Source organism: Pyxicephalus adspersus, chromosome 1, assembly GCF_032062135.1.
Source record: "Pyxicephalus adspersus chromosome 1, UCB_Pads_2.0, whole genome shotgun sequence".
Lineage (NCBI taxonomy): Eukaryota > Metazoa > Chordata > Amphibia > Anura > Pyxicephalidae > Pyxicephalus > Pyxicephalus adspersus.
The window spans coordinates 125,462,099-125,475,048 of record NC_092858.1 but is presented as its reverse complement, the minus strand read 5'-3'; the positions used below and the strand labels follow the sequence as shown (position 1 = coordinate 125,475,048).

Genomic DNA, 12,950 nt, shown 5'->3' with positions numbered 1-12,950 from the left:
CATTACACAGTCATTTTAACACTGACCATGTATTCTAAATCAAGCATTGCTAAGCCGTCTTGCAACTTCATCCCCCTTCATTTAGTGTTCATAAGACAGGGACTAACTTCCACAGAAATCACTGCATACACAGGGCTTAATGATCAGCTTGGTACCAGCAGTGGGCTGCTGATAGAGGTCAGTAGTGGGATTGACCCCTCCAATAGTTCCTAATTGTTTTTCAAATTTCACAGCTCCTTTTTTTAATAAGGTTCCTGACGGTCACAAGGGGGGTCTGTAATCTATAACAAAGGCCTATTTTCTATTATATTATTATTATATATATAATAATAATATTATATCTATTACACAGTACTGGTTGTTCACTTCTGATGGTGGCAGTATTCCAGCGCGCTCAGTGGTCCCTTCCACCATTGCCTACATAGCTACATCCTGGCGTATAGACTGGTGGGTAAAATAGAGTTTTAGGGGGCCACAGACATCCAATGCACTCAGCAGCAGGAAGGGCATTAAATATTTTTTCTTTGCAAATTGATCTTTAGTTTTAAAATTGCAACACTTTTATTGTAACTAAAAAACTATTTAAAATTAAAAAAAAAAGTTCTTCCTAAAAATAGATTTTAAATCCATATTGCTATTATATATTTTAGTGAAAAATACCCTAGAACAAAAGCTAAAGAATACATTCAAATACAAGCATCTAAATGTTTTGAACATTTAATTAATATCCCAATTTTAAAATAAAGATTAGCTAATTTTATATGATTATGCGATAACAGGAAAAGAACCATTATCTTACTGAAATCTAAAGTTAAGTAATGACAGTGTGTTGTGAAACTATCAGTTTGTACATAGGATGTGGTGGGAAGAAATATTTTTATGCTCAACAGTACTTGACTGTTCTACATTTAACATAAATGCTATGCAAGGCATGATGTATTAGTATAGAATAATAGAATAGACTGAAAATAGGTAATGCTGCTATAATACATTTGTAAGCTGTCCTATTAGTAACAAACTCACACATCAAATACCTGTGCCTAATGCAGAGAAATATTTAAAATATAGTGGCTTTGTCTGATCAGAGGAGAATTACACTAGTTAGGAACCCAGACAATGGGTCTGATTTATTAAAGCTCTCCAAGGCTGAAAAAGATACACTTTCGTCAATGAAGCTGGGTGATCCAGCAAACCTGGAATGGATCTGATTCAGAATTCAAAACATTTGCTAGCAAATAGCAAATTACTTTGAAGAAATCTATTCTAGGTTTGCTGGATCCCCCAGCTTCACTGATAAAAGTGTATTCTCTCCAGCCTTGGAGAGCTTTAATAAATCAGACCCAATGATGATTCATGAACTGTATAAAGGTTCCCTACAGAGTGGATACATATTGGCATATTTTTAGGGAAAATAAAAAAAAATCACAATAACAATTGACTTGTTATTATTTATGTTTGTCTAGTGATTCACATTTTTAATTTGTAAAGATCACTTGCCAAAGATGTTATAAAATAAATTATAAATCATTAAGATTGTATGGTTTGCTCCATTTTAACAATTTTATTCTTAACTTCATCCATATAAATTTTAAGCATATATTTATTATATCAAGATTTGTTTGTATTGGACTCAATACAGCTATTTTGTATTGAATCCAATACAAAATTTTTTGAATTTCCCGCCGTTCCTCCCGCCCGCACCGAAGCCACCGGGAAACCCGGAGATCGTTTCTGCAGTTCCAGGGAGAAGATCGAAGGAGGAAGACATGTCCGAGGGGCTTGAGGGACCAGCAGGGTGCCGGGGGACGACAACGGATCAAGGTAAGTGTTTTTTGTTTATGTTTTAAGCAGGATTACTGCTTTCTGCATGGAAAATCCAACCCGAGTCACACTACTACGCTACGGGGGTTAAAGTCGAAGAATGATTACAAACCCTTACTCCTTCTGTAGTGCCCTGTTTAATTTTTGGGGGGCTTTAAATTATTAAGCAAGAAATACCTAACTCCCACGTAAGTGTACAAAAGTTAAATATTCTACTGAGGAATGTGAACAGGCTACAAAGCAGATTGGGAATAGGTAGCTAGGTTTGTATTTTTGCAAAAGGAGCATGGTTTCAACGAGCAGGTTTCAATTCAGCTCGTCATCCACTGAATACCATACCTGCAGTAAAGCATAGTGGAGGTAACATCCTGTTGTTGCAGTGTCTTTTTGCAGAGGGGACTGAGGCACTGGTCAGCATGGAAAGAAAATTGGATGGGGCAAAATACTAATAAATTCTGGAGGAAAGCCTGCTGTCCTCTACAACAAAGTTGCCAACGGAAAGAAGGTTCATCTTCCAACAAGACAATGGTCCTGATTCATGAAAGCCTTCCAAGACTGGAACAGATAGACTATCATGGGTGATCCAGTAAACCTGTAATGAATTTGGTTAAGGATTAAAAACATTTGCCAAATAATAGGATATGATTTTAAGAAATCTATTTCAAGTTTGCTAAATCACACAGGTTCACCCAAGGTAGTCTATCTTCTCCAGTCTCTGAGAGCTTTAATAAAATAGGCTCAATGACACAAAAAACAACAACAAAATTAGTCACACAGTGGCTGAAAGAGAAAAGGGTAAATAATGCGTGGCTTAGTCAAAGGTCACACTTTAACAATATTGAAAATCTGTAGAACGACTAGACGATTACAACCAACCAACGGTCCCCATCCAATATGAGGTTGAAGAGTTAACGCGTACCTAAACTCAGAAATTTCACTTTACATATAAGGATAGACAACCCTTTTATGTTAAGTAAAAATTCTGTTTGCATTTTTTTTAAATGCAACACCTTTTTAAAAAAAAAAGAAAAAAGGGTGCAACACTGGCCCCTAATTTTCGATCGCCTAGGCGATCAAGAATGAATAGGAATGCAAAACTTCCCGGGATACCTATGTCACGTTTCCCGGGAGGCTTGCGCGCAGAAGGAACCTTTTCATGAAATTTTTTTTTCCAACCTACATCACCCGATCTCGTGCCTGGGTCGGGTGACATAGGAAGAAGAACCAGGTAGATGAGGCTAAGATGGTGGCACCCGGCATGCCGGCTCTTAGATGGATGACGCGGGACCGGATGTAAGACACCTCCAGAGCGATCGACTGCACTGTGGGATTGAAGGTGAGTGTATTTTTGGTTTTGGCCATTTTTCAGTTTTCTTCCTCTTTAAAGAAGAGTGGGCAAAGTATCTCAGACTCAAGGCTGGAGAAGATACACTTTCATCAGTGAAGCTGGGTGACACAGAAAACCTGGAATGGATCTTGTTCAGGATTCCAAACATTTGCTTGCAAATAGCAAATGAATGAAGAAATTAATTCCAAGTTTGCTGGATCACCCAGCTTTACTGATGAAAGTGTATCTGCTCCAGCCTTGGAGAGATTTAATAAATCAGACCCAGTTATTTTGGTTTTTTTTTATGTTGCTATCATATCTTTATTTTTTGTGTGTGTCTTCAATTCACGCTCCAAAATGAGAATTTTTTAAGGGGTGATTGTTTTTTTTAACCCACTATATAGAGAAATCACCAGGTGGTGTTTTAGACTAACTTTGTCTACTGTAATGTTGTCCTATGGATGTGTTCAATTATTCACAAAATATCCTTACAAGTCATAAAAACACATATAAGAGATATATGAAACTCTGGCTTTGGGGCCTGGCCAAATAAAGGCGGTATGATTAGGATTCTTTTTTTTATGCAATAGATTGGTCCCAAGTAGGACACAATTTGAACCAGACAACTCCTTTGTAATCTCTACAGCAGGGGGGTCCAACAAGTGGATCGCGATCTACCGGTAGATCGCAAAGGCAACGCGAGTAGATTGCAGAGCCCGGCCTTTCAAAATAAACTCTACTGCACATAGGAGTTATTAAGTCCAAATACCGTTCCACCATGGCTAATGATCATTTGGAAGTCTGTTTGAAGCTGGCTACCAGCAACTACTGTCCAGACTATGGAATTTTGGCTGATTCCATTCAGTTTAAGACGTCATTGGAGTAAGGTAATGGCCAAAAATCTACAGAACAGTATTGTGCCATACATGTTCACACTGGTATTCAAGGTAAACAATATATGTTTTAAATATAAAGTATACTCGGTATATTTATAAATAAATATATTTTTAGCATTTTTATTGTTGGTAGATCATTTTGACTTAGTCATTTTAAAAGTAGCTCGCAAGCCAAAAAAGTGTTGGCACACCTGCTCTACAGCAATACTTACTGGCTGATGTACATTGGTCAGACTGTTAAATTATGCATTCAATGTATGCTAAATGCTTTTTCTGATGCTCCATTTTAACACCGCTTCTATCACTTTAGTGAATACAAAAATATTGACGTGGAAAAGGCAAGCAGTCACTTCAGTGTTATAAAGCAGAGGCAAAGCATTAATATTATATGACTGTAAACTGTTCTTAAGTAAAGCAGTCAAAAGTACAAACTGTACATTGTATAAAAAATGCATATTGTTTTGCGTTATTCCATACTGTGAGCATCTCATACTTGTAAATATTATTGTCATATTGATCCAGAAGTAGTGTGTCAAACTTTAATTGACTAGTTTTCATTCCCCAGAGCCTGTGCAACTACTGCAGCCCTGCAAGATCCTTTATCGTCAGTAAGACACCAGAAAAATTGGGAGATCAAGTATTTGTTAGGAAGAACCTGCATCCCTTTGGGAAAAAAATATGATTTTTGTATTTAGTGAATACCAGTACAGCTACTTATAAACTAAACACTGAAAGATAAATCGTATATTTATACCATATATCAGAAGATCTGGTCCACTCAACATCTTTAAGTATAACTAAACCCAGAAAAAACAAAAGTCACTAAGTGGTAGAGGTTGTTGATGGAGGAGACAGTCCTGAAATGTTTCCTAGTGGCTTTTTTGTTTTTTGCCTATACTGCACAGCAAGATGCCGGGCAAAATGTATATCCTTATGTTACAACATCAGTGGCCATTCAATGGCTAAGGAAGATCGCTGTGGACCCAGAAGTCAGCTATGGAATTGGTTGCAAAGATGGCAGCTTCAAGGGTTGAAGTGGTGGACATGTCATCACAGCAAAGCACCTATAAAAAAGTAAATCTGCTCACCACCCACCAATGAGAACTACTTTAATCTTTACTTTAAAAATCGCCTTGGGTAAATTAACATTTTTGTTTATTATAGGAATCTAAAAAGTTTTATAAATAGATTGGTAATACCTGACCAGAATTCAGATAAGATATATGATATACACAAATATCAACTTAAATTTCTAATTACAAGCTCATAAAAAAATAAATACATATATATATATATATATATATATATATACACAGAAAACCAGATCATTAATACATTTACCAGAATGCACACTTCTCTACATAGTCTTTGGCTATACAAAATTAAAGGGAAACTACGCGGAAATGACATCATAAAAAAAATAAAGGTCCATTTCAGTCTGTACCCAGATATGAATTACTAAACTTGGCAAAACATTCAAATGTCATTTCCAACCAAGGCAACACTGGCTGAGTTCTGTGCACTGTACGGAACACCCACAGAAATCTTATTCTCTGCTCTTATGATTGGCTTTCTGCTTCTCCCAGACATCTGCACACATGAAAAATGTCAAGTACAGTCCTGTCCCTGGGCTAGCAAACACTGCAAAACTTTCTATGGTTAAAATCTGTTGTACCTTAGTGGAGCTCAGGCTACCTGTAGATGATGTACAATGGAAACATTTATTCATGACACCAAGTATATGTATTTAAACTGGACCTACATCGCAACAACAGATAGCAAATGACTTTTAAAAATTCCATTTCAGGTTGGCTGCATCACCCAGGTTGGTATGGCTATCTACTGTTGCTTATTCTCAGCAGCATTACTCCATATTGTGGCAACTTTATATATTTCAGGTTGCCTATGTTCTAAAGAGTTCACTATTCCTAAGCAGATCTCTTATGGACTACTATGTGTAACAAATGTAAATACCTTGTTGAACATTATATCTGTGATCATCTGTCTCCCCTCTTTATGTGTTGAAAAACATGTGTTGAAAATTTTTTATTAATTAAATAAATCAATCTCATCTCCAAAAGACAAGCAAAGTTGCATTTAAACCAGCATACCATTTTGCTCCTACAATTTAATCAGTCTAATCTTTAATCTTAATTTATTAGAAACAAAACGGTTTGATCATCCTTCTCATTACAGCCTATCACACATCAGTGATATATTCACAGATCAAAGACATCACATAACTTCTTACTGCATTAACTTTTTGGAACTGATAACATGTCTGTGGCTTTTAAGTGCCATACCTGACACATACCAGTTTCCTGTGAAAGTGAACTACTAAAATACAATTCAGTGATGGTAATGATCTACCAACTAGTTTAAAATGCATGTCACATAGGTGATAACATTTGCTTTAAAAAAAGTTGCTTGACACGTTGAAAAACAGATAATAAGCTAGTTGTTTAAAAGCTCCTATTCACAGATATAAATTTTACAAATCTAAATTTTATTCCATATAAGTCTGTAAAACTCACAGGGACCAATCAAAATCCTTCTATTGATTTGACATGAACAGAGTTCAGGAATTCCGTTGGGTTATTGCACTTATAAGAATAACAACACTTTACTGCATAAAGCTAATAGAGTTTACTGCTTTCCCAGTAAACTGATTACTTAGGTTTCCAGCATCTCCGCACAAAGCTTCAAAAGTCAAAGCTCTCAGTATAACTCAGTGTCTGGAAAACGTAATCAACATGGTGGCCCTCAGGAACAAAATACCAATCTTCTACACCACCCATTCTCAACCGGGGAATCCTCGAGCCTTTGTTCATAGATCTCTTATTTGATGATGCCTACATAGTTCTGGTTCCAACACAACATGGTAGAGTCAGCTGTATGACACTAATGAACTTTTCAGTACTCTATAAGGGTGGTATTGTAGCCAACACTCCAACACTCTGGCTACAAATTTAGAAGCCCTTTATCCCCTAAATAATTGTTTTTAACAGAGATTCCCCTAGACCCTCAAAAAATGATTTTAGTAGGTGCTCCTAAAAATTCCAACAAGGTAAAAAAGGTTGAGAAAGGCTATTGTAGGTAGTTATTAACTGAGATATACCAAACAACTCTTGCTTATGTCTGAATTTGCCTTTATTAATTTGTGTTACCTATACTAAGATTAACCTAAAACCAGATGAGAACCCGAAAATTTGGCTGCTTTCATTTCCAGGACTGGTTGGTCCTATCTCCTGATCACCTGACTTTAACCTGGGTAAAACCTCACAGCATTAGCTGCAACCAAAAGCGTAATAGCAAACACAAACTATAAACTCTATACACTGTACTATACTTATGTTTTCTCAAATATTTTTAAATGCTGTAGATCTAATTATTTAAAAGAAACAAAACAATGGAAAATAAGCATTGTTCCAATCTCCGTCCCTCCTCTGTATTCCAAAATTTACAAATATATGTAATATATTATATGTTTCCTAGAGATAGGAATGGACCCCAACATAACCTGGCTTGCTTACAAAGCATTGTGATTGGAATAATTCCAATGGCTGATCCCAATGCACTCTGGGGTATTTACTGATCTAATGCCCTGAGCACCATTTCTGTTACTAAAGCATAAAGACTGAAATGTTACTTTATATATTACTTTTATAAATTTGTGCACTTGGATTAAGATCAGGACTGCCCCTAGTTCCAGGACTGGTATTTATTGTTAGGTTTCAGTGAGGTTTTCAAATAGACCCCTTCCCCAGTATTCAACTTTATTCAACTCTTCAGTTCAACTCAGACTACTTTTTGTAGTCTAATTGAGCTTTTCCATAGATACATTACTCTAAAACTTTTAAAACTTTTTTTACTTAAAGTTTTACCAGGAAAGCATTTGGGGACAATGAGTTACGTACACAGACCATACAAATATTAGTTAATGGAACAGTGTCAGTAAGTATAAATATATTTAACAGCAGCCAAACAGCTGAATCCACACGAGACACATATACAGGAACCATTGTATGTGCTAAATATGCTTATGTGCACCTGTTCTTGTATTCTGCTGTATAGCATAAGGAAGATGAGTGCAATGTACTGTGTTCTCCGCGGCCACCGTTAGATGGGCGCACCACCTGACACTTTTCAGTAACCAGCCGGCTGTTTTTGGCCAGCTACTGATGAGTTGGGTCAGGGGCTGCCACCAGCCTAAGACTTCTTCCCACCCAACTTTAAAAAAAAGTTTGTGTTGAACAGTTTTAGTTCTGTGGAAAAAAAGAAAATTCCCCCGTTTTCTGTTCACAGTAAGAGAATATAACTTCAATGGTGACACCCAACCTGAGCTCTCAACATCCTACAACTCAATCCTATTATTTCTCAACAAGACTACTTCTCAAATTCGCAACACTGGTAAACAGACATAGAAATTAGACTTGTAAAACTGAAAAAAGGTTTCATAACCTAACTTCCATTAAGGAGAACGTAGTTTAAGTTTTGGATAAAGTGTACGTTTTTTAATTGCTATTTGTGCCTCCTAATAAAAAATATTTTCTCTCCTAAAGCCACTTTCAGACTTGATGACTGAGTCAACCACAGCATTTGACAACAACTTTGTTGAGTATCAAGCATTCCAGGTTTGCTGGATCACTCAGGTTCACCCATGACAGTATATATTCTTCAGACATGGAAAGCAATGATAAATCAGACCCAATGTGAAAATCAAGGACTATTATTCACTGGAGACAGGGCTGTATTGCAGAAAGCTACAGTAGATGTTCATTCTGCAATAAAACATACCTGCCTGATCACAATCCTCTTCTGACAAAAATAGCTGAGCTGCGCATGTGCATCTCGGTGCATGAAGCCAGAATATGGCGCATCCAGGCTTCCACAAAGAATCATGTCATCCCAGCTCGGCCAATCGAGATAACTGATGATCGAAACAAGGAAAAGAAGAAGAAAGATATGGTGACACCCTGTGACAGTACAGGGACAGGTGAGTGCATTTAAATGTATTTAATGTACAGCGCTGCATAATATGTTGGCGCTCTATAAACCCTGTTTAATAATATTAATAATAATTTAAAAAAACTGGGATCAGGCACGTAACTTATTTTATTACCAAAGGTACATTGTCTGGCCCTTCTGCAAAAAAACACCTGCATGATCACAATCTTTTTAAAAAAGGTTGTGCTTTAATGTATCAATCATCTATTACACTTTTATACAATTCACTCTTTTTATTTGTTTATTTCATCATTGAATTCTTCTCAGTTCTTTTAATGTTTACAAATATTTTTCTGTTCTGTTTATAACATAATTTAGATTTTTTTCTATGGTGTATTTTGTTTTGTTTTTTCCAACCCTCCCTAATGCTCTTCTAGCTCTCCACTACTTACTATTTCTATATTTAGACATGTTATAGTCACAACCTTATTTATACTGTGTTCTCACATCATCTCAGATTCACTGTCTGCTTTCATTCTTAACCCTGTCTTCTCTGTTTATCAGTAGTGTCCCCAGCAGCAGCTCTGACCTCAGCTGTCCCCAATGGAGCTGCCCTCAGTTGTTCCCATCCCTCTTCATCTCTTTATACTCTTCTTTGTCCAGCTGAATCATGTTCAGAATTCCTCATCCCATCCTCAGCCAAGGATGTAAAGGCTGCATAGCTGTCATTCTACGAAGATCATAATCTTCTCATAAATCACAGCATTTCAATGACTGATTTACAACATATTTCTGAGATTACTTTGCCCATCTATAATTTGTTTATTTTATATACCGCATTTTGCAAATGCTACCTATATGTGTTTCTGGTGCTATTAACTTCTCTGAACCAATGAGAGATCAGATCTTATTAAATATGCTTCTATATTGTGGCTATTCTTGCACATCCATGTGTTGTCACATCCATGATATATAGAGTGAACTTTTATTGTGTTACTTTTTTTGTTACAAACAAAATACAAAACATTGGGTTCTGTTTATAAAGCAGATTCAGAAAAACAATCCCTGGTGGAGAATCTTCCAGGTATATTTGTTTTATTGGCAGTATTTGATTTTCCACCAAGGAATGCTTGAGTGAATGGCATATTCACTGATTCATTAATAGACCAGAATAACAGACACCCAACTTTAAAATCACCACTAAAAATACATGAAAAAAAATGATTTTTTTTAATGGAAACCAACTAAGTGTCACCTGTCATTTTCTAAGGCAGGTTAAATATAAAAAATGCAATGTATTTGGCTGTCATGTACAACAAAAACATGAGAAGATGTTATAAACTGAAAGTCCAAAGGTGATCGTCGTAACTGGAGATAATATGAAACTTTATGGGACTCTCCATGTGTATTAAAGTTCATTCTATAAGTCTATCAGGAAATAGTTCTGTATGCATCCAGGTATGGGGATATCCTAGGTATACGTCGGAGTACAAATAGATCTATGCCTTGTTTAATCTTTTACATTGTGAACACCTGAGGTCCTTTTATAAATGTTTTCATACAACTTTCACCCGAAATTCACACATTTTCCACCCTGGATTTTATTACAAAATATATAAATCATGCGTAATAGATATTAGAATAAGAGTTAGTGACATGACTTTGTAAAAGATGGGTAGTATGTTGGCACTTTATAAATAAAAGGTAATAATAAAGTTATTAATAATAATAATAAAAGCCAATTTACACATTTTCTAATAAACATTTCATATAAAAAGGTGCAAATTGTGGGAAAATATTGGGTGCAAACCTTTATAAATAAACTCCATTACCTTTGCTCAGTGACACTGTGTTCAGTTCTTTATCACTATCTCCTCTTTTATTTGGTGTTATACTGGCAAATATCTAATTATTAATGTTCCTTTAATATAAGTCAGAGTATCATAAATGTTAGTATTCGCTTAGGACAAATGTTTATGTTTTTCAGCTCCCCTTGACCTTTTTTATTTAATCAGGTGCCTTCTAATATACCTGTATCCATTGCAGCAGGGTACCTTACCCCTCGCAGCACTATACACAAATACACAAACATATAAACATATAGTGCATGTAGTTTGCACTCCAATTTTTTATTTCCCTTTGCCCCTATAAAAAAATGGTTTCTTTTAGCAGATCACTTTGTCACAACTCAATGTTCTCTTCTGTAGTCCCTACTGATAGTCTGTATTTATATTCATACAAGTCACAACCATTCTGCTTTATCTTCCTATCCAAGCCTGCTATTAAAGTTTATAATTATCAGGTATCACTTCTTGAGACATAGAAATGTTGTACTAATCACAGTTTCATTCTACTGTATTTATTGCTGACCCTTCCTGCCCAGAATGTGTCCCTTTCCAATGCCACTTTCCAGTGATCCCTATGCTCCCAGCATATGCCCCTTGCAATGCCCCTTCCCAGTGATCCCTGTGCTGCCCAGCATGTACTCCTTTCCAGCAACCTCTATGATGCCTAGCATGTGCCCCTTCCCATATTCCTTCCCAGTGATCCCTATGCAGCCCAGAATGTGCCCCTTCCAAGTGATCCCTATGCTGTCCAGCATGTACCTCTTTCCAGCAACCCTGATGATGCCCAACATGTGCTCCTTCCAATACCCCATACCAGTGATCCCTGTGCTGTCCAGAATGTGCCCCTTGCAATGCCCCTTCCGAGTGATCCCTATGCTATCCAGCATGTGCCCTTTCTCATACCCCTTACCAGTAATCCCTATTCTGCCCAGAATGTGCCCCTTCCAATGCCTCTTCCCAGTGATCCCTGTGCTGCCAAGCATGTACCCCTTTCCAGCAACCTCTATGATGCCGAGCATGTGCCCCTACCAATGCCCCTTCCCAGTGATCCCTATGCTGCCCAGCATTTGCCCCTTGCAATGCCTCTTCCCAGTGATCCCTATGCTGCCCTGCATTTGCCCCTTGCAATGCCTCTTCCCAGTGATCCCTATGCTGCCCAGCATTTGCCCCTTGCAATGCCTCCTCCTAGTGATCCCTATGCTGCCCAGCATGTGCCCCTTGCAATGCCTCTTCCCAGTGATCCCTATGCTGCCCAGCATTTGCCCCTTGCAATGCCTCTTCCCAGTGATCCCTATGCTGCCCAGCATGTGCCCCTTGTAATGCCTCTTCCTAGTGATCCCTATGCTGCCCAGCATGTGCCCCTTCCAATACTCTTTCCCAGTCATCCCTATGCTCCCAGCATCATTCTCTCCATACTGTGTACGTGTTACAGTGACCCATGTGAAGCAATGCTGTGTCTGGGTGTTCAGGACTCAACACGCCCGGGTCAGGGCAGGGCTCTTACCAGGAAGATGAGGTTGAATGTGAGTAGCAGGTACTTGACACATCGCAGAGATCCTCTGAGTCTCCCCATCCCGGCTACAGACCCGATCAGCAACAGATGTCACGGCACAGCTACAGCAGCCCCAAGACAGCGGGGGAAACCCCGCCTTCTGGAGCCATGGACACGCCCACACGAGTGCGATCCCGGGCACACACGCCCACATTGGACACGCTAGTCTGTAAGCCACACCCATATGTGAGAGAGATCGGTGTAACCCCGCCCATGTAGGTTTAGTAGTGAGCGGTGCTCTGTGTGTGCGGTGTCCTCACCTTGTATGACAGAGATGTATCTATGAGATGACAGAGATAAGCTGGTGCCTTGTGTAGGCTAAAGAATAATGAAAACCTGAACTGAACCTAAAGACAAGCATGTCATATACATAAAGAGCTCACATACTGCCCTAGGGTGACAACGTATTTATGGAGGGAGTTATTGTTGTCACACACATGGTAGGAGGGGAATACATAGAGAATTGCTTGGAAGGGCAATGCTATTGTTTTTACTGTTCATTCACCTGACAGGAAGTGATAAGGACAGGGATTTCTGATAAGACCAACAGGTAAAACAAA

At 37.9% G+C, this 12,950-nt stretch overlaps 1 protein-coding gene across 1 annotated transcript in view; it reads right to left on the bottom strand.

The window, feature by feature from the left end:
• TSPAN2 (tetraspanin 2) overlaps positions 1 to 12,485 on the bottom strand; it is a gene marked incomplete in the record, with an annotated part of 83,487 nt that extends 71,002 nt beyond the window's left edge. The window contains 1 exon segment of the mRNA XM_072426405.1: positions 12,343 to 12,485. Coding sequence (XP_072282506.1) covers positions 12,343 to 12,411 — 69 coding nt within the window.
• Positions 12,486 to 12,950: the final 465 nt, after the last annotated feature.